This window comes from Pseudophryne corroboree, chromosome 6 (genome assembly GCF_028390025.1).
Source record: "Pseudophryne corroboree isolate aPseCor3 chromosome 6, aPseCor3.hap2, whole genome shotgun sequence".
Classification (NCBI taxonomy): domain Eukaryota; kingdom Metazoa; phylum Chordata; class Amphibia; order Anura; family Myobatrachidae; genus Pseudophryne; species Pseudophryne corroboree.
In genome coordinates this window covers 183,514,452-183,542,193 of record NC_086449.1, presented here as the reverse complement: position 1 = coordinate 183,542,193, position 27,742 = coordinate 183,514,452, and the positions used below count along the sequence as shown (strand labels likewise).

The following is a 27,742-nucleotide window of genomic DNA, read 5'->3' as shown; positions in this document are numbered from 1 at the left end:
GCCCTTTTCTACACTGGCATTTAATGCCTGCTTATCTGTACCTACCAACCATATGATTTTTTTTATTTCATTTTGTACTGGGAAAATATCCTTTATGAATATTTGTTTAAACTGAAATGGGATCATAAGGTCCTCATTCAGTATAGATTGCAGGAGCGATTCTCAGCATAGTTTCCCGATAAGCGGGAAACTGCACCTGCGATCGCATACCAGTATTGCGAACACCTTTGCCTGAATGACAGGTATAGGCATTCGGGGGAGGGATGGGGGTAGCCAGAGTTGTCAGTTTCCTTTCCCTCGCAAGCTGACTTGTAACGGCCAGCCTGAGTAAGCTTAGGCAAGTGTGCGATCGCATGTGTAGCCGGGCGGTACAAAAAAGTTTTGTGCAGTTTCTGAGTAGCTCAGAACTTACTCAGCCGCTGCGATCACTTCATCCTGTCCGGTCTTGGAATTGACGTCAGATACCCGCCCTGCAAACACTTGGACACGTCTGCGTTTTTCTAAACACTCCTTGAAAGCGGTCAGTTGACACCCATAAACGCCCTCTTCCTGTTAATCTCCTTGCGATTGGCTGTGCGAACGGATTCTTCGTACAATCCATCCCTGGGCAACGATCCGCTTTGTACTTGTACGACGCGCCTGCGCATTGCGGTGCATATGCATGCTCAGTTCTGACCTGAACGCAGCGCAGCGAAAAAACCTAGCGTGCGATCTGGTCTAAATGACCCCCTTAGTCCACTAAGTCATTATTCGCCTTGTATGTCATTGGCCCGATGGCTCACTCAGCAACAAGTCCAAAGACCATATCAGCAGGTATGGATGCACCGTCACCTTGTAGCATTCCACTTACCCTGCCCTTTGGGGGTCATTCCGAGTTGATCGCTACCTGAATTTGTTCACAGCGCAGCAATCAGGCTAAAAATCGGCAGTTCTGCGCATGCGTATGCGGTGCAATGCGCACGCGTGACATACGGGCACACCGAACGATGTAGTTTTGCACAGGGTCTAGTGATGCATTTCAGTCGCACTGCTTGCCGCAGAGTGATTGGCATGAAGTGGGCGTTTCTGGGTGGCAACTGACCGTTTTCAGGGAGTGTGCGGAAAAACGCAGGTGTGCCAGGAAAAACGCAGGCGTGGCTGGGCGAACGCTGGGCGGGTTTGTGACGTCAAATCCGGAACTGAATAGTCTGAAGTGATCACAAGCGCTGAGTAGGTTTTGAGCTACTCTGAAACTACACACATTTTTTTTGTAGCCGCTCTGCGATACAACCGTTCACACTTCTGCTAAGCTAAAATACACTCCCAGTTGGCGGCGGCATAGCGTTTGCACGGCTGCTAAAACTAGCTAGCGAGCGATCAACTCGGAATGACCCCCTTTGTCCAATAATGTTTTCCTGGCTCTGAGCAGTTCCCATCTCTAAAACACTTATACACTGGAGTAAACATGATGTCAGAAAGAGCTAGTTGTCCCTATAACCTCTCTTATGAGAACATGTTGGTATATTGGTCAGAATGTAAAATAAACAATACAAGCTGTACTCCTCATTACTGAGGGCACAGCCCTGATAAACAAACCAGAGTTTATTGCACGCACTGTTTTTCACCATAACACTCCTTGATGCTAATACTCACACATCAGTGCACTTGACTGGGTGCTACCAGAAGAAGTGTGAAGTGGAGGTATGGATGGATTGCACAGACTTATTTTTCTGCACTATGCAAATAAGCTGATTAGTCCACAAGGCTCGTTAAAATGTGCATACTGGGCGTTCTGTGTATTGCTTTACCAGAGGGTCAATGCCCTAGACTCCTGACAGTAGCATCATGTGAAAATGTTTCTTAGCAATCACCCTGTGACACAAGTAGTTCTTTCCCCCATCCTTCATGGACAAATTTGGGAAATGTATGAGCTAGGACCAAATACATGTCTGCTGCAAAAAGGACGTAGTGGGTCCTGAATAGAGTCAACTCTGCGGACTATTCAAGATATACTATTAACGAGACTGATGCAACTAAACCCTGTAATGATTGAGAAAAGTCTGTTTAACTTACAACACAAGTAAGCAGAGCAACATTAAGATACATTCTCACGTCTATCATTTTTGAGTCAAATATGTGTAATAGAATATGGGCACGTCCTGATACAATGAGGCTACATAGTATGTAACAGTGATTTCAGATGGGATGGGTATGTTATGCCGGCTGCCAGAATCCCGGGGGTCAGCATACCAACCCCCGGGATCCCGGCAGCAGAATGCCAGCAGGGGGGCAAGTGCCACAAAGCCCCTTGCAGGCTCGATGGTTCGCTGCGCTCGCCACAGGTTCTATTCCCACTCTGTGGACACCCACGAGAATAGACCCTGTGGGTTGGCATTCCGACTGTGAGCATTTTTAGTGTTCGGGATCCCGGCGTCGGCATGCTGATCGCCGGGATCCCAAGCGCTGGTAACATGACCTCATCCCATTTCGGAGAAGAGGTTCCAAATTTTATATCTAGAAACAAGCTGTTCTGTACCCGAACAGACAAGAAAAGGGACACCATTGCCACATGACAGCGTTTTACCGCATAACAAAAACCACACCTCTTGGGTAGATGGTTCATTAAGAAGTAAGAAAAAATGGAAATATCAGTCCCAAGCTTACCAAAGTGATGCAGCTACAAATGGTATGTGCTCATCCTGCTGACAAGCAGAACGTCTAGAAGCAGTATGTGGACCCTGGAACGCTGGCACCGATGACTTGACAAATGCTACTTAAAACTGTAATATACTTGTATTGCCACAGGATGTAAAATGCATTAAGATGTCTAACTAACTGTGATTGCATTCTTTGCTCCACATACATTTCCTACCATCAAAAAATACAAGAAAAGCAAACAACATATGGGTTTATGATGGTTCCACCAACTCATGCTTCTTTCTGATAGCTCAACCAAAGACTGCTGACGTCTCTCCTGCTCAGTGCCAAGCTTAGTCTGTCCGTAGCATTGCTGAAGCCGCGCCTCCACCCCCCTGCCTCATGCCGTGAACATCTCAGCTTTGCTTGCATACTGCCATCAGGCTACCTCCCACTTGCCTGCACCTCTTGTCATCTGTCTGTCGCTCCTCCCCACTAGATTGTTAGCTCTTCAGAGCAGGGCCCTCTTTCCTTTTGTTATCTAAGCCCTATTCTTGACACATTTCACTCGCAGCTCTCCCCTACTCAACGACCATCTTTATCCTGCTAGTAAAGGCTCATCTCCATCTATGGCCACCAGCCTCTAGTAGTACGATGACCACTCCATCAATACTTACATCTTAGCTGTATTATGTCTTGAGAACGTGTGGTGCTCTATGTTACCTGTACTCTATTTCTGTTATTTATTTACTGTAATGCAATGTTTTGTCTCCCTGTACTGTCCTTTGTACGGCGCTGCGAAACACATGTGGCGCCTTATAAATAAAATGTAATAATAATAATATATATATATATATACATATATACATACAGTGTTTGGGTGTATATAGATATCTATATATACAGTATATGCAGTATAGAAATGGTGGCACTCACGGACTCTTCATCACCAAGAAATGAAGACTCGCAGATGCCCGCAGGCTACTCCAATGTTTTGCTTTATTATAACATTCAGGATACCATAACGTACAGTAGGTCATTATAAAACATTGGTGTATCCTGCGGGCGTCTGTGAGTCTTCATTTCTGGGTGATGAAGAGTCCATTAGTGTCACCATTTCTACGCTGCATATTACATGACTTTTGGAAGGCACCACGGCAGGTTACAGAGTGCATAATGCCTCAGTCTCCGCCTCCTATACTTCGCTCCACCCCCTCTAGAAACCCACAGGCACTAACAAACTGCCATGAATGCTCCTCACAGAGCGCTCGGATCAACAGAGTTCTCTGTACTGTACACATAACTCACAGTGGAAGGAGCTGCTGAGCATGTGTAGCAACAGCTCCTGTGCTTAACTATATAATATATATAGGAAGGGGAGGTTCCTTACATGATAGATAGATAGATAGATAGATAGATAGATAGATAGATAGATAGATAGATAGATAGAAGTATAAGCAGAAAGCTGTTGGAGGCAGTAACAGAATATAGCACATATTATTGAATAGAAAATTAGCGTAGGTATACTGTGGAAAAGCAAAATCACACAACACACATAGCATACACACACACACACACACACACACACACACACACACACACAAACAGCATGCATACATAGCATACATACATACACACACACTACACACCTACAAACACACAGCATACCTACAAAAACACACACAGCACTAACCAATTTAACGGCGGCAGAATCTCCTCCTCTTCTCTTCTGATAAATTGGTTAGTGCTGTGTGTGTGACCTCAGGGGCCCCCTTGTCTAAAGTACCCCAGGCCCCCTGGAGCCTTAATCCGGCCCTCCACGCAGCAGGCCTGGAGGTTCGCTGCACTCACCACAGGTTTTATCCCCACTCTATGGGGGACATTTACTAAGCAGTGATAAGAGCGGAGAAGTGAGCCAGTGGAGAAGTTGCCCATGGCAACCAATCAGCACTGAAGTAACATCTATAATTTGCATACTATAAAATGATACAGAGCTGCTGATTGGTTGATGGGGCAACTTCTCCACTGGCTCACTTCTCCGCTCTTTTCACTGCTTAGTAAATGTCCCCCTATGGGTGTCATGGATGACTGGCGGGCTAGTCAGTGTTCGGGATGCCGGCGCCGGTATTGTGACCATATCCGTTCTGATGTATTCTTCATTATGTCACTTCCTTTTAGGACCATTTGAAGATCTCAGGCCTTGAACAGCTTTATACTCCTACCAGTGTTCAGTTATTTTTGTTTGTTTGTTTGTTTGTTTCCTTAAATGCCTAAAACAGTCTATTCACCCCCTCTCCTTACATCCAAGCTCCATCCTGTGAACATACAGATGGGTGGTCTTCGGTATGCCAACTGACGGGATCCCGGCGCACAGTATACCGGCGCCGGAATCCCGACAGCCGGCATACCGACACTTATTCTCCCTCGTGGGGGTCCACGACCCCCCTTGGAGGGAGAATAAAATAGCGCGACGAGCGCAGCGAGCCCGCAAGGGGCTCATTTGCGCTCACCACAATGTCGGTAAGCCGGCGGTTGGGCTCCCGGCGCCGGTATGCTGGTCGCTGGGAGCCCGACCGCCGGCATACCATACTGAACCCATACAGACGTGTCTATATTTACAAAGATATACTCTTATCACCCTTGGAAAAATCTAGATGTTTGAACTGCCAGTAAGATGCAGAGCTCCAATGACATTGAATATCACAGTCCTTAGTCAGAAAGATTACAAGTGTTTTCACTTTATACAAGTAAAAAAATAGATAAATACAAATATCAAGATCAGGCTCTTGTTCAGATGTTTTAGATTTGGGGCACGTGTGTTCCCTGCATATTATATGTTTTTCGTGCCAACATTTTAAAACAGTTTGCACAGACACCTTGCTGCGGAGCAGATGTACGTATCTAAGCACATCAAATATAAGACTGTATATAGCCATGCATTACAAATACCATCATGTTATTGATACTCCCTTTGGTTACAAAGTCTTTTTTTCCCTGTTTTTTTTTTGTAAATATAAATTTTCAAAGGCCGGAGACTCTAAATACATACAGTAGTTAATAGACAGTGGGCACTGCATGTACAAATACAGAAATAAAGTGTGCTCCTAACTTGGACAATTCTATGGACAAAGGGGGATATATACTAAGCAGTGAAAAGAGCCGAGAAGTGAGCCAGTGGAGAAGTTGCCCATGGCAACCAATCAGCATTGAAGTAACATTTATAATTTGCATACTTTAAAATTATACAGAGCAGCTGATTGGTTGCCATGGGCAACTTCTCCACTGGCTCATTTCTCCACGCTTATCACTGCTTAGTACATGTACCCCAAAACCTGGGACTCTCACTGAAAGTTCAAGACAGTTAATAATGATGCTAAGTATATCCCCTTCCAATCCAAATTAGATGCTTGCTAAGTATACACGGACGGAGAGTACAACTGTAAATACGATTATTAATTATCACGTTTACAATTATACTGCCAGCGCCCGTGGCATTGTCAATCTCCCAGTGCCTGTGTTCTGTGATCCACATAGTGCACGGCGACATTATTTGTACTGTGTAGGTAAAAATGGTTGGCTTCACATCAAGCAGGCAGAAATGAAAACAGCTTTACTAATTATCCAACAGAACTCCAAGTCTTCCGTGAGTTGTGATAGTGACACATCTGTAAAACAGATTTTTAGAAGAAAAAAAACTGGTCTCATAAAGGAAGCTAAAAGGGTTAACAGCTGGGACGACAACTGGCCTAACCAGAAACCAGTATATAGTGACAGCGATACAGTCGCATAATGTAAAGTTCCAGGGTTTAAACATTGTAAACAGCTCCAATATGCAGATTGTAGAAGCATCCCTGGGAAAGGTCAACATGGGCCCTTAACATTAATGTCCTTGACCCTTAACCCACACATGTCCTTGACCGCAGAACGGATTCCAATAAAACCTATAACTGAGAGGGTAACATGCACACTCAGTGCCTCAGGCCCAAGTCTCCTCTCACAAGTGGTTTTAATGAAGCTGGAGTCTCTGGGACAACTTCCAGGCGGCTTCCATACCATGAGGCTGATGGAATGTTGTGTATTAGAGGATACGGTAGCATGCCGACGACAGGCCTCCAGTTGGTGTCGGCTGCACCAGTAGCGTGTTTGTCTTCTCTTCATTATTGAGGTTTCACAGTACTAAATACAACACCCTCCTCTTAACCCTTCTCTGGCACTGCTGCGTAGAGTCTGGTGCCACTTAGGAGAGTATAATATCCTAGTGAGAAGGTGACAAGGAGTCTAGCCTGCCTGCTACATATTAACCCATTCCTTCATGAAGAGCTCTGCATAACAAATGTTACTGTACATAAAAACAACAACAGTTTAATTATTTCAAGCTGAATAAGTAGATGTTATTAAATGCAGCTTAGCACAGTTTTGAACGTTAAAGTTACATGGGGCTGTAGTGTGAATATTTTATATATATATATATATATATATATATATATATAAAAACATAGTTTTGTCTTCATCTGCTCTGATACCTGTTCCCGTGTAAATCATAGATATGTGTATCTAAATGTATTGGCAGATTCTGCATGTACAACTGCAGTCACCGGCGCTGGACTGAGAGTAATGGGGTGGATCCAAGGAAGAGGCGCCACTATCACTGCTACATGGGGAGATTGGGGAATGCTGTCCAAATATGGACTCACATATTGACAAGTCACAAAGATATTGCTCAATATGTTAGCACTTTATACACTATGGGGTCTACTTATCATTAGTGGCAGTGGGGGTCCAAAAAACTATCTTTTCCTGTCACTGCATACCGCAGCAATGAGAAATCATCTATCTGGCCCTTGTTCAGCATCAGTAGCAGTTTTTGCGATTTAGCAAAACTGGGGGCCGCCCAGCATAGGGCAAGGTCGCCCAGCGCTGCGATCACATTTTTGCAGGAGTCGTGACTGCTGTGATTACCGGTAGCCCCCTGCATACACAGCATGGCAGCAGCTGCATACGACGTAACGTGGCCACCCCTTAAAATGGTCAAGACACGCCTCTGTTCTCTGGACCACTCCCCCCCTACACCATGTTGCCGCAACACCGCCGCCTGCCGCTGTCAATCAAGTTGCGATAGAATCCTCCTGGGATGCAATCGCAATATGAAAGTACACGCACGCGCTGTGTGGCCCCAGCGCAGCTGTTGCCCTTTTGCGATTTTTGGACATCTGCGTGTGAAGCTGAGGTCCTATATACACACACACATTTATTTATTTTATTTGTTATCCTGTACCTGTTGTGGGCTCGATATTGCCTGTGTCTTGCAATGTCTCCTTGCTAACACTATGCATTCTTTATATTTGCCATTTCTGTATTCTGGATGCGCTAACGACTGTTTGTCCCAATGTTTTTTCTGCCTAGTTAATAATCATTCAGCCTGCATGTGTTATTTCACAGTGTCAACTAAGTTTAGTTCTTACTATGTATCTAAATGAATGATTTGATTACTGTTATAATGGGCCCTTCCTTGTATGTTGCTTCCACTATATTTGAAAAATATATATATATAAAAAACCTTGTAGGAATAGCGGCTTTGATAAGAGCCTGTCCCGTTCTGATACAGAGTATGTGTGGCATACTTGCCTACTCTCACGCAAGTTGTAGGAGACTTTTTGGGTAGTCCCCTGCACCCATTGAAGAGCTAGCGGCGGCGGGGCTAAATGAGGCAAAATCATATCACTTAGAGGCACCCCCCTGAGGAGTTGTCTGCAGCGTCTCCTCTCAGGGCTTCTCCCAGAGAGGAGACCTTAAAAGTAAGTAAGTACAGTATGATGTGTTTGCCATCAGACCGCACATGTGCAGCATTATGAGGTGAGGAGAATGGAAGCTGCCAGGATGGGGTCAGAAGAGGCCTCCATAGGGACGAAGGAGGTAACACATCTGAAGCCAGCGTTAGCTATCTTGACCATGGTAAAATGACCAGACCTCACCGAGAAGAAGAGAGTCTGCGGTGTATATATCTCCTGCACTGGGCATTGCTTAAACTGCACCAATACACATGTCATGTGAAGGCATGTTGTCTCCTTAATAAATAGACCCCAAAAGATAATTCTACTTAAATACAATGTTTGCTAACAATGGGAAGACTAATGCAGCTGCAGGGGGCAAAGCCAGCAGAATAGCGTAGGGAAGGGCAGCTGAATCTCGCTAGCATACAGTGAAGGGTATAACAGTGTGACAAGCAGGGCCGGTGCAAGGTTTCTCAGAAAGCCTAGGCAAAACTTTAGCTTACTGCTTTCACCACCACCAATACCCACTTTCCAACTCCTCAGTGAGGCAGAGTCTTATGAGTATCACAGCCGTACCTACATTAAGTACAACTGTGACTCAGTAGTGCCACCCAGATCCCTGCACCCTAGGCAGCTGCCTAATGGTAGAGCCGGCCCTGGTGACAAGCCACGCAATATGACACGAGAAATGTGACCACTACCTGGATATAATGATGCCATTGTTTCTTTACGCAGATTGAATAGTCAATATAAGAGATCTGTTTTCAATGCATACTCAAAGGAGTCTGGGACTGCAGGTCGACAACAAAAAGGTCGTCACCCCTTAGGTCGACGCCAATTGGTCGACATTGACAAAAGGTCGACATGGACAAAAGGTCGACATGAGGTTTTTTTTTTTATGTTTTTTTGGAGTCGTTTTCTTCGTAGAGTGACCGGGAACCCCAATTAGTGCTTCGCTCGGCACAGATTACCGTTCCAATCGTAGTCCACGTGGATCGTTAAGTATGAAAAGGTTCCAAAAAAAGAAAAAAATTCATGTCGACCTTTTTTCATGTCGACCTTGTTCCTGTCGACCTTTTGTCCATGTCGACCTAAGGTGTGTCGACCAATTGGCGATGACCTAATGTGTGTCGACCTTTTTGTTGTCGACCTGGAGTCCGGATACCGCTCAAAGGTATTCATCTACACTACAGCACTACATATAATACATATTACCATTCTGTGGGTGTACAAATTGATAAGACCTTTATTAATAAGATTTTTTTTTATTAAAAGGATTGTTTAGAAGTAGCCCCATTGGATAGGTCAAATCCTGATTCGACCACAAAAAGTCGGTAACTGCCGTCTTTCCGACTAGACGGCAATTCCGACTACCATTGAATAGACCCCTATGTGTCTGTATCTACCAACCTGTCTGACATGCATGATAGCCCCTGTGTGATGTAAGGAGACTCAATTTTCTCTATTATATGGGCAGTATGGATGATGTAATGATTGGCATTACTGCCTACTGCCTCACAGCACTGCCCACAACAGCCCGAAATGTGTGGAGTTTTTATATTCTCCCTGTGCTCACGTTGGTTTCCTCAGGTTGCTCTGGTTTCAACCCACACTCCAAAAATATACTGGCAGGTTAATTGGCTCCTGACAAAAATTAACACTAGTGTGTAAGTCTGTGCGTGCAAATGGGCAGACTAGATGGGCCAATCTGTTCTGATCAGTAGTCAACTTCTATGTTTCTATAGAAACACACACACTATATACACTGCTCAAAAAAATAAAGGGAACACTAAAATAACACATCCTAGATCTGAATGAATGAAATATTCTTATTAAATACTTTGTTCTTTACATAGTTGAATGTGCTGACAACAAAATCACACAAAAATTATCAATGAAAATCAAATTTATTAACCCATGGAGGTCTGGATTTGGAGTCACACTCAAAATTAAAGTGGAAAAACACATTACAGGCTGATCCAACTTTGATGTAATGTCCTTAAAACAAGTCAAAATGAGGCTCGGTAGTGTGTGTGGCCTCCCTACAACGCCTGGACATGCTCCTGATGAGGTGGCGGATGGTTTCCTGAGGGATCTCCTCCCAGACCTGGACTAAAGCATCCGTCAACTCCTGGACAGTCTGTGGTGCAACGTGGCGTTGGTGGATGGAGCAAGACATGATGTCCCAGATGTGCTCAATTGGATTCAGGTCTGAGGAACGGGCGGCCAGTCCATAGCATCAATGCCTTCGTCTTGCAGGAACTGCTGACACACTCCAGCCACATGAGGTCTAGCCTTGTCTTGCATTAGGAGGAACCCAGGGCCAACCGCACCAGCATATGGTCTCACAAGGGGTCTGAGGATCTCATCTCGGTACCTAATGGCAGTCAGGCTACCTCTGGCGAGCACATGGAGGGCTGTGCGGCCCCCCAAAGAAATGCCACCCCACACCATTACTGACCCACTGCCAAACCGGTCATGCTGGAGGATGTTGCAGGCAGCAGAACGTTCTCCTTGGCGTCTCCAGACTCTGTCACGTCTGTCACATGTGCTCAGTGAGAACCTGCTTTCATCTGTGAAGAGCATAGGGCGCCAGTGGCGAATTTGCCAATCTTGGTGTTCTCTGGCAAATGCCAAACGTCCTGCACGGTGTTGGGCTGCAAGCACAACCCCCACCTGTGGACGTCGGGCCCTCATACCACCCTCATGGAGTCTGTTTCTGATCGTTTGAGTAGACACATGCATATTTGTGGCTTGCTGGAGGTCATTTTGCAGGGCTCTGGCAGTGCTCCTCCTGTTCCTCCTTGCACAAAGGCGGAGGTAGCGGTCCTGCTGCTGGGTTGTTGCCCTCCTATGGCCTCCTCCACGTCTCCTGATGTACTGGCCTGTCTCCTAGTAGCGCCTCCATGCTAAGGACACTATGCTGACAGACACAGCAAACCTTCTTGAGCTGCACTACCTGAGCCACTTGTGTGGGTTGTAGACTCCGTCTCATGCTACCACTAGAGTGAAAGCACCGCCAGCTTTCAAAAGTGACCAACACATCAGCCAGAAAGCAAAGGAGCTGAGAAGTGGTATGTGGTCACCACCTGCAGAACAACTCCTTTATTGGGGGTGTCTTACTATTTGCCTATAATTTCCACCTGTTGTCTATTCCATTTGCACAACAGCATGTGAAATTGATTGTCAATCAGTGTTGCTTCCTAAGTGGACAGTTTGATTTCACAGAAGTGTGATTGACTTGGAGTTACATTGTGTTGTTTAAGTGTTCCCTTTATTTCTCTCTATACATATATACAGTACATACAGAGGACCCTGCACTCTCCTTGGCAGCTTCATTCACCTTAATGCTTTAGTATACATCTGAATAAACAATGGGGTTTTAGTTTATGCATAGTACAATGCATGTAAGCATGCAGCCCACTCCACGGGACCCCATTTCACTGCAAGTCCTACTCTATAACATAAACTTTCACATAGATTTTTTAGGGACCTAGCTACTGCTGTCTCACAGGGGAAAATGTGCTTACCTGGTTTAAAGCTCACCTGCCAACTGACTTCTGGCTTTCAAAGTGAGAAAGTCACCAACACACCTAAACGGGTGGTCTTCAGTATGCCGACTGACGGGATCCCGGCGCACAGTATACCGGCGCCAGGATCCCGACAGCCGGCATACCGACACTTATTCTCCCTCGTGGGGGTCCACGACCCCCCTGGAGGGAAAATAAAATAGCGTGGCGTGCATAGCGCGCCACCGTGCCCGTAGCGTGGCGAGCGCAGTGAGCCCGCAAGGGGCTCATTTGCGCTCGCCACACTGTCGGTAAGCCGGCGGTCGGGCTCCCGGCGCCGGTATGCTGGTCGCCGGGAGCCCGACCGCCGGCATACCATAGTGAACCCCACCTAAACAGCAGCTGACCCAGGTTAAAAGTAAATGAGCTTAGGGGTGCATGAGAGAGAGATATGATCACAAATGGGCCAATTAAAAATTAACCCTATTATACACACACGAGGATCCACTGGACTCGCCATTCCCAGGAGAGTGGTGCACTCACGTACTCCCCACCCCTAGGTTATATATAGTGCAAGTAAATGTGCAGCTCTGCGTGATCACGCCTGTGTGAGTCTGTTGGCCTGCTACCCCACAGGAACTCACTTCATTCCATACATCAAACAAAATAGCCATCTTGCCTCCCTGATCTCGCAGCTGGAATCTGTAACGGGGCTCCCTCTGAGACCGAGGGACAAAGTAGGCCTTCTGCTATCCCCAATTTCGGCATACCTACATCTAGCCCACAGCTCTGCAATAAATCAGGCTCATTACAAGCGGCCAGGCTATAAAGATTCCTATTGCTGGCAGATAACAGAGGTCTGTTCTGAATCCTCAGCATGCAGTACAGTGCGCTCAGTGATGATACAAACAATTAACTCCGTGTGTGGAGATTCTAGAATGCTGTGCAACATCATGCAGATCCTCTAACATGTTCTCAGCTTCTCCACGAGAAGCCACATTTACAGGCCGAATGAATAGTTTAGTGTTAGGGAGTGCTTCCCCTTGCAGGAAGAGTTAAAAGAACACTTTTGTGAATAATCCACATTAAGGAACTGCAATCAGCATCTGAGGTCCTAGACCAATATTCATCAAAAGCTGGTGTTTGCTAAACTTTCCCAAAGATTTCAGGAAAAATGAGTGTATTCTGAACAAGGCCAGTCATGGTGTCTACGGATGGAGGGAGATTTATGTATTCCAGTTTCACAGTTATTTGGAACGGTTTCAACCTCGTGCGCAAAATGGTCTAAATATTGGCAACATGTCAAGTGTAGTACAGCCCTTTCTCAAGCCTCAATGTCTTTCTTGATCTTCCCATCATTTATAATGTCTGTTTACAATCCTTGATTTCGTTTCCTGCAGGCAGTGTACTGTTAATGCCCATGAGATCTCCGTCTCCACTTTATCTCTTGTTAAGGCTTAATACATTTGGGCCCTAATTCTCTAACTAACTGGGGTCAACGCTAAAAACTGGATAAGCTGAAGAAATAGTTGGTGTTATCTGGGGTGCCTGTATGTGTATATGGGAGGAGCTATTTATCCAGGGTGACTGTATACATATATGGGAGGAGCTAGTAATCAGGGTGACTGTATATGTACATGGGAGGAGCTAGTAATCAGGGTGACTGTATATGTATATGGGAGGAGCTAGTTATCAAGGTGACTATATATATATGATGGGAAGCTAATTATCAGGGGTGACTGTATATCTATATGGGAAGAGGTAGTTATCTGGGGTGACTGTATATCTATATGGGAAGAGGTAGTATCAGTGGTGACTGTATATCTATATGGGAAGAGGTAGTTATGAGGGTGACTGTATATGTATATGACGGGGAGCTAGTTATCAGGGTGACTGTATGCTATGTATATGGGAGGAGTTAGTTAGCAAGGGTGACTGTATATGTATCTGGGAGGAGCTAATTATCAGGGGTGACTGTATATGTATATGGGAGGAGCTATTTATCCGGGGTGACTGTATACATATATGGGAGGAGCTAGTAATCAAGGGTGACTGTATACCTATATGGGAAGAGGTAGTTATCATGGTGACTGTATATGTATATGATGGGAAGCTAGTTATCAGGGGTAATTGTATATGTATATGGGAGAAGCTAGTTATCAGGGGTGACTGTATATCTATATGGGAAGAGGTAGTTATCAGGGTGACTGTATATGTATATGACGGGAAGCTAGTTATCAGGGGTGACTTTATGCTATGTATATGGGAGGAGCTAGTTATCAAGGGTGCATGGCTCACACCAGTCACGAATTTCGGTGGCACGGCTCCCATTTGAAGCGGCTGCCCAACCATGCCACAACTGTCCCAATTTGTGGAGGAGTTTTCAGGTATTCCCCTGCCCTGTGTCAGATTAGCAATAGGGAAACCCGGAGCGGTTGCCAGGGACCCACACACATGAGGGAGGCCTCCACACATAGCTAGGACACACAGTGTGGGGGACACTGGGGCAGATGTATTAACCTGGAGAAGGCATAAGGAAGTGATAAACCAGTAATAAATGCAAGGTGATAAATGCACCAGCCAATCAGCTTCTAACTGCTAATTTACATATTGGAGCTGATTGGCTGGTGCGTTATCAACTGGCACTTAACACTGGTTTATCACTTCTTTATGCCTTCTCCAGGTTAATACATCTGCCCCGCTGTGTTATAAGTGCACTGTGGGTCTGTGTGGAATGGTATACGGTCGTTAGGTTGACCACACTTAGGTCGATGGTCATTAGGTCGACCACTATTGGTCGACATGCATTAGGTCAACATGGTCTATATGTCGACTAGGTCAACGTGTAGTAGGTCGACATGGAAAAAGGTCGACATGCATTTTTCAAATTTTTAAACAATTTTTTTACTTTTTCATACTTTATGATCCTCGTGGACTACGATTGGGAATAGTAACCATGGCCCTTATTTCGAGCTGTTCGCTCGCTAGCTGCTTTTAGTAGCATTGCACACGCTAGGCCGCCGCTCTCTGGGAGTGTAACTTATGTTAGCAGAATAGCGAATGAAAGATTAGCAGAATTGCTAATAAATAATTCTCTGCAGTTTCTGAGTAGCTCCAGACCTACTCCTACACTGCGATCACCTCAGGCCGTTTAGTTCCTGGTTTGACGTCACAAATACGCCCTACGTTCGGACAGCCACTCCCCCGTTTCTCCAGACACTCCCGCGTTTTTCCCTGACATGCCTGCACACTCCCGGAAAACGCTCAGTTACCACCCAGAAACGCCCCTTTCCTGTCAATCACTCACCGATCAGCAGTGCGACTGAAAAGCGTCGCTCGAGCAACAGCAAAACTGCTAAGTTTTTAGTTAAATAACTTAGCGCATGCGCATTTAGCAGCAAATTGCAGCATAGCGAAAATCGGCAACGACCAAACAACTTGGAATGAGGGCCCATGCCCGAAGCATGGCGAGCATAGCGAGGGGACACGGTGCACTACTTCGGGTTCCCGGTCACTTAACAAAGAAAACTACACCAAAATTAAAAAAACTCATGTTGACCTTTTCCCATGTCGACCTTGTTCATGTCGACCTAGTGGCGATGTCGACCTATGTCAGGTGTCGACCTAGTGACTGTCAACCTAAGTGTCCTATAACCCACACCCGTGTGGTATTATGTCAACTGTGATCACTACAGGGTGTTTAACACATTTGCAGTGCTGGGAGTATCTATACATGATGTAATAACATTTCCAGCACATCCTATTTACAGATTTACTGATAGGGGCACCACCGGATTGTTGCCTTAGGGCTCCCACAAATGTTAATCCACCCTTACCCCTTCCACAGCCAATGGGGGGGAAGGTGCTTCCAGTGAATGGGGTCACATAACCAGCAGGTCATAGTCAACGCACTGTCCCAGTTCCAAGCTCCCAAAGGTTCGGAGGTATAAGAGCGCTTCTATCCACTACGACAGCTGACGTCATGTCACGTACATTTACAGTAGGCTAAAATATGCATGAAATGATAGCATGAAAATGTCAGCCTAATGTGCAGTAAATGGGCTGACGTCTGTATTTTTAGTCCCATCTGTCCAAATATGTGTAGATGTGTGGCCTCTTGAAGATACGCTCTAGGGTGTATTGTGATGTGGCAGGAGTATAGTTATCATCATCATCCAGGGTAAATAAATAAAAATGTGTGACACCTTCCTCTAAAATTAGCAGTTAACATATCTGGGCTTTTTACAACTAAATCACAGGAAAATGTGCATGGGGTCACCCTGCAAATACAGCACCACGATGAGCAAGGCTGGCTGGCCACTATATCAGGAAGTTCTGCAATGTGCAGACCAGAGTCATACTGTGATACCAGCTCCCACCTAGCTGGTAAAGGGGTGGGATCCCTAGGCTAAAGAACAGTGGTAGTTACCCATTATAGGGGGTCATTCTGACCTGATCGTAGCTGTGCTAAATTTAGCACAACTACGATCACTTACACTGACATACGGGGGGACGCCCAGCACAGGGCTAGTCCGCCCCGCATGCCAGGCCGCCCCCCCCCCCCCATTCTCCGCACAAGTACAAAAGTATCGCACAGCGGCGATACTTTTGTACTTGAAGAGTATCTCCCGGCCAGCGCAGCTCCTGTGGCTGGCTGGGAGTTACTCGTCACTGCCTGGGTCGCAGCGGCTGCAAGTGACGTCACGCAGCCTCTGCGGCCCGCCCCCCCCCCCCCCCCACTCGGTCCAGTCATGCCTGCATTGGCCGGACCGCGCCCACAAAATGGCGGCCAAATGGCGGCCAAACGCCGCCGTGCCGCCCCCTCCCGCCCAGCGACCACCCCGGCCTGTCAATCAGGCAGAGGCGATCGCTAGACAACGACAGGCGTTGGCTGTCAGCCATGCACTGGCGCACTGCGGCACCGACGCAGTTCTGACCTGATCGCTGCGCTGCAAAGAACTGCAGAGAGCGATCAGGTCAGAATGACCTCCATAGTCTTTATTCATTATTATTTGTATCACTAGTGAATTTATGTGCTGCTGCTACTTTCACCATCATCATCATCATGGATCTTTTCACTAGGTCTTCAGAAGATGAAGATGAGACCAACTCTAAAAAGGCGCCTTATTGTTACGCACTGCAAATAGATTTGTGTCAAGTTCTATATAATAGGCTCCAAGAAAGAAGTCTATATCTAACACAGTGTACTATGGGGGTCATTCCGACCCGTTCGCACGCTGCTGTTTTTCGCAGCGGTACGAACGGGTTGGTTCTGCGCATGCGCGATGGCTGCAATGCGCAGGCGCGTTGTTGCCCAGCGACGACCGTCGCTGGGCAACGACAAGAATCCAAAGAAAGCGATCGCTACCGCGACCGCAAGAAGATTGACTGGAGGAAGGCGTTCCGGGGGGCGTCAACTGACTGTTTTCTGGGAGTGGTGCGGCGAACGCAGGCGTGTCCAGGCGTTTGGAGGGCGGATGTCTGACGTCAATTCCAGGACCTGCAACACTGGATTCATCGCACAGCATAAGTAACTCTTACCCCGGTCTAGTTCTGCACAAAAGTTTTTTTACCATAGCAGGGCTGCACAAGTGTTCGCAGCCTTGCTATGCAAAAAAACCTCCCCCATAGGCGGCGTCTAGTTGATCGCACGGGCAGCAAAAAGTTGCTACATGCGATCAACCCCTACAGCTACTGGCCATGCTAACAGAAGCAATGCATATTATAACAAGACGTTTACGCTGATGGAGCATAATTTTATCCTGTCTCACATTGGGGAAGATGGCTGAAGTGCATAGAAGAATGATTAGCATCTGTCTGTTCTGTCATAACAACGCTGTATTAGTAGCATACTGCAGGTTTGGAGGTGGGTGTTTTTTGGGCTTCTGCTGCTGCAGATGAGGTTTTGAAGAACGTGTTGCCAAAATGGATTAAAATCACAATGCATCACTGGAGAGCCAGGTAAGGATATGAACACTGCATGTTACCTCCACCTTTACTCATATGCATTTGTCTGTCTTATTCCCACATTTTGCTTGTAAAAACTGCACCTGAAAATGTACGAAATTCTGGCAGCCAGGATCCAGACGATCAGAAACCAATGGATTATGGTAAGCAATTTAACCCTACCACTAATCCTAACCCACCCCTACCAGTCTAACCATAACCCCCGCAGCCTATCCCTAACTGTCCCCTCCCACAGCCTAACACTAACCGCCCCCCTGCAGCCGATCCCTAACCTCCTCCACCCACGCAGCATAACCCTAACCCTCCCCCTCGTGCCTAACCCTAACCCCAACTCAGTTTGGGATCCGTTGGGATTCCACTGTCAGCATTCTTTCAGGATCCTGACTGCATCCCGTGGGACCATTGCAAATGGGCATGGTAGAGCCACCATGCAACCACTATAATGCCACCTATTTATTCAGTTCAATAGGTACATTTTAAACTGCTGAGTGCTTAGTTAAATCTATATCTTACATTAATCATGTCTATTTCACATGCCCCTAAAGTACATCTAAATACTTCTAGTCCATAAAGCTCTTATACAAGCTATTCCCTATAAGCAGTGGTCAAGAAAGGTGCAAGACACCAGATTATAAACATAATCCAAGACCACGGCATTTAAATGTCTCACCCCATGAATCCTCTTATTCACGTTATGAGGAGCCTAGCAAACAATTTGCAAAGGTCCGCACTACTCATCCCAACACCTTACATCAGAAGATATACAATATTGCACCCCTGGAGAGACCACCACCTTGGTCATCCTCCATTCAATGTGCTTCTTGTATAAAAGAGAGAATTAGAACGAGGATAAGCATGGCATCATAACAAACACGTCATTCATGCAGTATACCATCATCTCTTCTTCTTCATAAATTACTTTTACTGTCCTTAAATGTTAGAAAAGCTGCTACTTACAACTTCTCCAAGTCCTGCAGGCCATAAAATGAGCCATTCTTCAGTACAGTTATCTTGTTATTGCTGAGAATCCTGTGAAAAAAAAACAAAACCAATTAGTTCACTGTGAAGTATGTTACATACAAAAAATACCAGGACTGGGTTTGTGGTAAGGCCGCCTATGGCCACGTTTAGAAGCTCTGTGTTCCCAGTGGTGCTTACTGATGTCATCATCACTCCTAAGAAAATAACTGGGAGTTGGTACTAAAAGTCCTTGATACATCATTGCAGGTTTGATGTACTGCAGTCATTTACATTACACACACTACGCATAGTAGTGGCCTTAGTTTATGTAGTCATTACAAATGTAGCAGCTCAAGGCCTGTATTTTTTTCTGTTTTACTATTTCTACTCTGGAAATACATATTTCCTTCACTGAAGAGTTTCTACTTCATGAAATCTGTTATATTTTGTCTACCGTGAACATCACTGAACATATAGCTGAGTCAAAAGTTATTTGAAATTGGATACAATTGAATGAGATTTTGCAAAATATCTAGCTGATAGAGATTTGATTTCTTGTTTACTTGGTGACTTTGAGGGAATTCAATTAAAATTGCCAATAAATAGGGTGCTAATGGGTGCCGCAACCCTGAAATTTTCAAAGATTCCGTGTGTTAACACCCGTTAACTTACCACGTTAAGATAATGTGTGTTAAAAATGGGTTTGGGTGAAAAAGGGTCTGAATTGAATAGCTTCAGGAAAGAAAGCCAGAGGCTATCGTCCTTTTCACTAATGGAAGTAGTTGAATTTGGCCCTCAAGCATCAAAGTTATATTGCTCTGGGATCCCATGTTTTATTGTACCAATGGCCTGGTACCCCAAAAGCAGGAGCCAAGGGGAGAGGAGGTGCTAATTGCTGAGGCACAAGTTTGACAAAAGGACCCAGCAGGGGCCCAAGCCAGCTGTGCAGAGGGAAAGATTGTCCCCCTCCCTTGGGCACAGAGTATAATTTGTTTATGTTTGTTTTATGACCAGATATGGCCACGCCCCCAGGATCTAGCCATGACTCTTCCTTCACCCGCGCCCACTGTTGCTCTCCACAGCCCTGCCCAAAAGATGCAAGCTCCAATCATATATATTTAAAAACTCCCAATTAGGTCATCCCAAATATAATAAATGATGCTCCAATCCAAGAGCACCGTACAGCAGCGGTCACACCATACCTGGCGGTCACCGCACAACCAATCTCAATGACAGCTAATCTAGGTTCATGCATTAATAACACTCAGTGTAACATGGTCTGCTGCCTTTCAGGGCCACCAATGTCAGCAAACCTAATGAGTAATGTACGATCACTTTACAAACTCACAGAGATGAGAAGGAGACTTTCTGTTTAATGTTTAATGCTTAGAGTTGGCTCAAAACAGTGCAATTGAGTGTTTGGCTCAGGATTTGTAATCGCATTTCAAAGGACTGGACTCACACTTTCTTTAAGCAGCCAAAATTCTCATTTGTTTTTTATAAGACATACGGAACATAATGATTTAACCCACAAATCACACGTAGCAAATGCTAGCATAGCAATCATTTCTCTGTGCTGTCATTTCTGCATTTATATCCTATGTAGGACTTTCAGCTATGTTGGACTAATCAATGTGTGCTGCTCCCCAACACCTTGTACTTGGTCAGTGTCGGACTGGGGCATGAAAGGCCCACCGGGGGGATGCAGTGATAGGGGGCCCATACTTAGGGGTGTGGCCAGCCTCCACAGAGGCTTGAAATACACAATAATTTAGTGCAGTGTAATGCAACATATTTACCATGTATAATAGAAGTGCACAGTCTGGAACCTGATCCCTAGAGGAAGGATTGGGCCCTCAGGCAGTGGGACCTACCGGTGGTTTCCCTGGTACCCCTGTGGGCCAGTCTGACCCTGTACGGGGTTATAGCTTACACAGTATATTGACAGGGTTGTGAAAATACAAGAGAGTTGTTTTGGAAGTCTTTATGACACCCTGTCAACATTACTAACCTTTTCTTTTTCTTTTTTTTTTAATACATTTTTTATCCACCTGCGGGTCAGAATATAGGCAGCCTCTAGTTGCTGGCGACACTGCTGGTAGTAGATCCCGACTGGTACATGTAGTATAAAGGAACATACAGCATATTGCTGACTGAGCTCCGTTCCCAGATCCCAGCGGGCCCCCTCTTACCCTCCCTACTTTGCTAGAGGAGCGTGTTACACAATTATATTTGGATGGGCTGCTTCAAATTTGGTGGTTAGTGTTTGGATGAAGTGTTTAAGACGATGGTTTTAATATTTGTTGAAAGCTATTAATTAATTTCTGTTTTGTTCAAAATTGATGGTCTGTGTAATTTATCCCTAATAAAGAATGGTTACATACAAAAATCATTATTTAATTTATTCAGGATGAGCTGCAGTTTTAGTCACGTATAGATACACAAAACCATACAACAAAATGACTGAGGACAATATTCCACATTTCTGAATGTTACAAAAACCTAGTTCTAGGAGTATAATTTCTAATAGAAAGTGGAGAAATATTTTTGGCTATATATTATGACACACAATTGGAGCTTAATGCAAAGTGGGATGTCCAGGGGGGCTTGGTGACTAGGGGGCAAGATGTATTAAGCCTGGAGAAGTGATAAAGCAGTGATAAGTGCAAGGTGATAATGCACCAGACAATCAGCTCCTAACTGTCAATTTACATATTGGAGTTGATTGGCTGGTGCATTATCACCTTGCACTTATCACTGCATATGGGGCTGGGAAGATCTTTTATTTGGTTTCATCTGGGGGTTTTTGGGATGTAGATTGGTTATACCAGATATAATGTGATTATGACATGTTCTAATAGGCTGGTATGTAAACAAACAAAAGGGAATTAAATATATGATCAATACATTTTATTTATATTGATCTTTATATATACAGGTTGAGTATCCCATATCCAAATATTCCGAAATACGGAATATTCCGAAATACGGACTTTTTTGAGTGAGACTGAGATAGTGAAACCTTTGTTTTTTGATGGCTCAATGTACACAAACTTTGTTTAATACTCAAAGTTATTAATAATACTGTATTAAATGAACTTCAGACTGTGTGTATAAGGTGTATATGAAACATAAATGAATTCTGTGAATGTACACACACTTTGTTTAATGCACAAAGTTATAAAAAATATTGGCTAAAATGACCTTCAGGCTGTGTGTATAAGGTGTATATGAAACATAAATGCATTCTGTGCTTAGATTTAGGTCCCATCACCATAATATCTCGTTATGGTATGCAATTATTCCAAAATACGGAAAAATCCGATATCCAAAATTCCTCTGGTCCCAAGCATTTTGGATAAGGGATACTCAACCTGTATAATAAGATTTTACTCACCGGTAAATCTATTTCTCGTAGTCCGTAGTGGATGCTGGGACTCCGTAAGGACCATGGGGAATAGCGGCTCCGCAGGAGACTGGGCACAACTAAAGAAAGCTTTAGGACTACCTGGTGTGCACTGGCTCCTCCCACTATGACTCTCCTCCAGACCTCAGTTAGGATACTGTGCCCGGAAGAGCTGACACAATAAGGAAGGATTTTGAATCCTGGGTAAGACTCATACCAGCCACACCAATCACACCGTATAACTCGTGATATTATACCCAGTTAACAGTATGAAATATAACTGAGCCTCTCAACAGATGGCTCAACAATAACCCTTCAGTTAACAATAACTATGTACAAGTATTGCAGACAATCCGCACTTGGGACGGGCGCCCAGCATCCACTACGGACTACGAGAAATAGATTTACCGGTGAGTAAAATCTTATTTTCTCTGACGTCCTAAGTGGATGCTGGGACTCCGTAACCCTGTCTCCAAGGACCAGGGTGTCTCTGCTGTGGTGGCTGCAGAGTGCTCATCTTCAAGAGGGCCGCAGATTCGGAATACAGGACTGGGTCCTGGTGACCACGGATGCCAGCCTTCGAGGCTGGGGAGCAGTCACACAGGGAAGAAACTTCCAAGGACTATGGTCAAATCAGGAGATTTCCCTACACATAAATATTCCCCATGGTCCTTACGGAGTCCCAGCATCCACTTAGGACGTCAGAGAAATATATATATATATATATATATATATGATCACCATATATTTAGTGTATATTACAGACCAGTACAGATGAGTACCAATAATCATGGTTTAGCTTTTTTTAATGATGAATACATATGGATGGTTAGAAATATATCCTATGGAAGAAAGGAACTAATTGTGGCACAGTGGCTCACAGCTAGAGAGATGGTTAATGGAACTGAGATCATAGGTTCTAATCTGTAGTAAACCTGACTGTATAAGTATTTTATTATACAGGTTGAGTATCTCTTATCCAAAATGCTCGGGACCAGAGGTATTTTGGATATCGGATATTTCCGTATTTTGGAATAATTGCATACCATAATGAGATATCATGGTGATGGGAACTAAATCTAAGCACAGAATGCATTTATGTTTCACATACACCTTATACACACAGCCTGCAGGTAATTTTTAGCCAATATTTTTTATAACTTTGTGCATTAAACAAAGTGTGTATACATTCACACAATTCATTTATGTTTCATATACACCTTATATACACAGCCTGAAGGTCATTTAATACAATATTATTAATAACTTTGTGTATTAAACAAAGTTTGTTTACATTGAGCCATCAAAAAACAAAAATTTCACTATCTCACTCAAAAAAAGTCCATATTTCGGAATATTCCGTATTTCGGAATATTTGGATATGGGATACTCAACCTGTATATATATTTTTGTAGTTTATATAATATAATAATTAGTATTTTTTAAAGATGCTTTTGTGTTTTTTTTTATGTATTATAATAAGTTATAAGTCCGTTTGGATTTCATAACTATATAGTGTCAAAGTCGAAAAATATCGTTATACATATCCCTTGTACTAACCCCTCATGCATGTACACGCTGCTCGTGCACCCAGTCCCCCGTGCATGCACACATCCGCAAGTTGCGTAAGAGACGCTCCGGCGACTCGTGCGCATGATATGTGTATTTACGGCGGAGTTCGTGAGCGTGTAACGTGCTAGTAAAACATAGCATATTTAACCCGAATAGTGCATTTTGTAGATGTAGTTCCCCTATACCATGACAGCGAGTAATGTTAGTTTAAACAGTTCCTGGACGGAGAGATTCCTCTTTGCATGATAGGAAGGGTCAGATAAAGGTTGGTAGGTGATGTCTAGTATCCAGTTGTAGGGTATTTTAAGGGTAACATTCCGGTGTTAGTTAGGAAAGGATCGCTTGCTCCTGCGTATAGTTATGTACAGAAGTAGATTATGAACATTAACTGTATTTGCTGTAAATTACACATGCGGCGGGAATCCCGAGGATACCTCCCACCAGAGCAGTTGGGAAAGGACATCGCCTACCTGTTCAAATCCACCTATGACCTTTGCTGTAATGTAGAGACACATCCCTGTGTCCAATGAACAATGAGATTACAGTGACCATTGTATTGTGAATGTATGTTGTGTATAAAAAGACCACTGTTGCCTGGCCGGACACAAGACTCTGAAGGCTTTCTCCCTGATAGCTGAGGACTGGTCCAGGACGCGCTTGCAAACGATTCCCCACGTATGTATATTCTCTGTAGCCATTATTCTCTATTATTCTGTTTAGATTTCCTTGTTAGCCTGTAGCGTATAACTTGTATCTGTTTACCCCTTTTCTCTGAATAATCCAGTGCGGTGTTAGAGCCCAGTGGTTTACCACAAACAGTGTTGTGTTTTCACTTTCCTGCCTGGGCTTTTAAAGTAGATTAACCTGTTTAACCTGTTTTAGATTAACCTGCATTGTTAAGGTGTATGCACTGCGGATACTTTGTATCGCCAGTGCTATTTAAGGTTTAAAGTATAAGCATATAATTACATTGTTTCATTAATAAGGTTTACAGTATTTCAATCCGTGTGCGTATGTGCCGCGTGTGCGTCGCGCCCACGGCACAGCGTCTGATATGCTAAGTGCGTATCCATACGGTACTCAGTACGCAAATAGCGTACTTAGTTCGTAGTGTGTGTAATAAGTCTAGCGGCCATAGCGGCTCCACGGTAACAGTGTATAGCTTTATGTTTTAAGATAATATTTGACATTATCAATAGAAACAAATGGTGGATAATATAAAGTTCTATTATTAAGAGCGGATCAGGAAGGGTTACTCTATTGAGAGTTAACCAGATGCTTTGGATTCCAATAATTGCTGGATACATACCCTGCAGGTATAAATATGGATTCTAATGGATATGCAGATACTCTTTGAGAAAGCTCCATCACTGAGCGAAACGTGTTAAAGGAGACACCTGTAGGCCATCTATTCGGTTGTTACAAGTGACCGGACTACACACCGTGCTAAGCAGTAGGCTGGAAGTGTGAGCGGCACAGCATCGGAGGTGTACAGAGACGTCCGGGCTCACCTCAGCCGGCTCCTTCCCCACTGCGATGTTCGGGTAAGCAATGCAATATTGGCTCAAGCGGGCCACCTCATCCGTTTTACAGCTGCTGGCTCACATTTTGTCCGTATTTGCTGGAGAGATGGAGGATATCTATAGAACGGTGCATCCGGTCCTGGATCTAAATTGTAGTAATCTATATGCGGCTCATGGCTTAAAGTCAATAGCCATTTACCATTACCAGGAATGTTTTATATTTGAACTTTAACTTCTACAAAGGTGACTATTATTGGGACTTATATGTTGATATCAACCCTATTAAGAATTCAGTAAAGAACTTAATATATACTGGACTTTATTTGTGCACATAAATCAATTAATCCACCCTTCTTAGAAATTAGATTCTGCTCGAATTGATGTTTGATACATTGATACTAGTTGAGAAATATATGTATTGTATTTTTTTAATTGTGTGAATTACTATTGTCGATTATGAGACATATATTTAAAGTGCTATTTTAGCAGAAACTATATATTGTTTTGTGGTCACATTATTCACCTATGCCAGTGCATATTTGAGCTAATTAGCACAAGGTGATTAACTTTTTGCAGTTTCCCTTCCATAAAGGAAGGTTTGGTTTGTTTTGTGCAAATCACAGGCACAATACACTTTGCTGCTATTAAAAGTAATATATATACACATATTGTGAATCGAATTTTGTTTTAATAATACAGAGTGCCTGGAAATACAAAATAATTAGCATTTTTTCTTATCACTGCTTTATCACTTCTCCAGGCTTAATACAGTACATCTGCCCCATAGGTTTGCATCATCATAGCACAACCCCCTTCTGTGTAATGTCACAGTTAGTCATCAAGCTCCCGGAGCACACACTACACTGGGGATCTGGGAGGCTGGTCTACCGTATCGGAAGTCCGCAAGAACTTTATGGAATTTTGGCGGGCCATAGAGCTTCCGTGAGAGTAGGCAAGTATAGTTGCCCGGTGATCAGCTCAGGATAAAAACAGTGCCATCCTTTCACCAAATAATGCCTTGTACCCACTTGCATTTGATTTGCATTATTAAAAGTTGTTAACATTATTTGTAACAATTATTTATATAGAGCCAACAAACTCTGAAGAGCTTTACAATTGGGGACAAACAAGATCAAGCGGGAAGAGGGCCCTGCTCGCAAGCAGTCGCTCACACAATCTATAGAAAATAAGAAGGTAGGTGCACATAATAGATCAGCATGATAGTAATGAGAAAAATGCTTACAGGGCCTATGTAATCCAGTCAGGGGTCAGAGGGTTTTTATAATATAGAATGAGAATAAATGTAAACTCGAGTGAACTGTCTAGTATGCTGATAATGTAGTAGAATAAGTCTGGAAGGGTGTGGTACAAAATGGGAAAAAGCCATGTTGTACGAGGGAGGGGATGTCATAGAATGGGTGAGGCCTGGAAAGAGGCCTGTAATTGGGAATGTGAGCAAGTAATAAGTGTTGATGAGAGCTGCAAATCTTGGACAGAGTGGAGAGGTCAGACTTATTTGAGACAAGGGAAGAGATGTATGTTGGTGCAGTTTTGTTAATGGCTCTGTATGTTAGAAGTATTTTATTTGTGTTACTATTCCAAAGTCAGCGGTTTTACACGTGCTTGGTAATATTGTCCTTAGTCATGTTTGGGAGACCACTAGTGGCCACATAGCCTTGCAGTAAATGCAAGTGAATGGAACAAGTGGAATTTGGAAAAGTACAACACTACAGCAACAACCCCAAGTGACCTGACAAATAGATATGGTTTCCATTCCCAGACTGTACAGTGTATGAAACTAATGCCAGTGGGTACTGTATGATCCCTATCGTTTAATCTCTCAACTCACTGTTTTCTCTCCTACAAAAAAGTGACCATGTGATTTCTGTCTTGGTTTTGGTCAGTCTCAAATGAATCTTTGTTTTCAAATGTGATTTCCATTGTCAGGGTTACTAAAGACACTGCAAATCGGCAATATCCGTGCACATTCCTATTATGACTGAATTGGCTGTCACATCTCTAAATACATCACAAAACGTGTTTAGTAAATTTGTCAGAATTATACCAAAGTGGTGCCAGACATCGTGCTTACACTAAAAACAGAGAGTGCTAGTGGCACGTTATTCCCCTCCTGGTAGAGCTGACAATTACATTTCCGTGCATACAAGAATACAACTGAGTGCCAAACTGCCTCACCCACCACCAATGACTGACACTATCACTCAGCTCTGGTGCATAACAGTCAGTGGTGAGAGAAATAATTATGAAAGTGAAAGAATTCACTCTTAAGTTCATTACAGATTTTGGTCCAGACATATAATCAATGGCCCTTTATTACAGGAAGTTGCACTCAAGGTGGGTGGAGTTTTACAAGTGCCGGCACTTATCCCACTTCCTGACATTACAGAGAATCACAAT

General features: G+C 44.1%; 1 protein-coding gene across 1 annotated transcript in view; it reads right to left on the bottom strand.

Annotated features, from left to right (window-relative positions):
- ADGRA2 (adhesion G protein-coupled receptor A2) overlaps positions 1-27,742 on the bottom strand; it is a 339,201-nt gene that overhangs the window by 95,818 nt on the left and 215,641 nt on the right. The window contains exon 2 of the mRNA XM_063925457.1: positions 18,821-18,892. Within this exon, the coding sequence (XP_063781527.1) occupies positions 18,821-18,892 (72 nt within the window). The remainder of the gene's footprint in view (positions 1-18,820; positions 18,893-27,742) is intronic.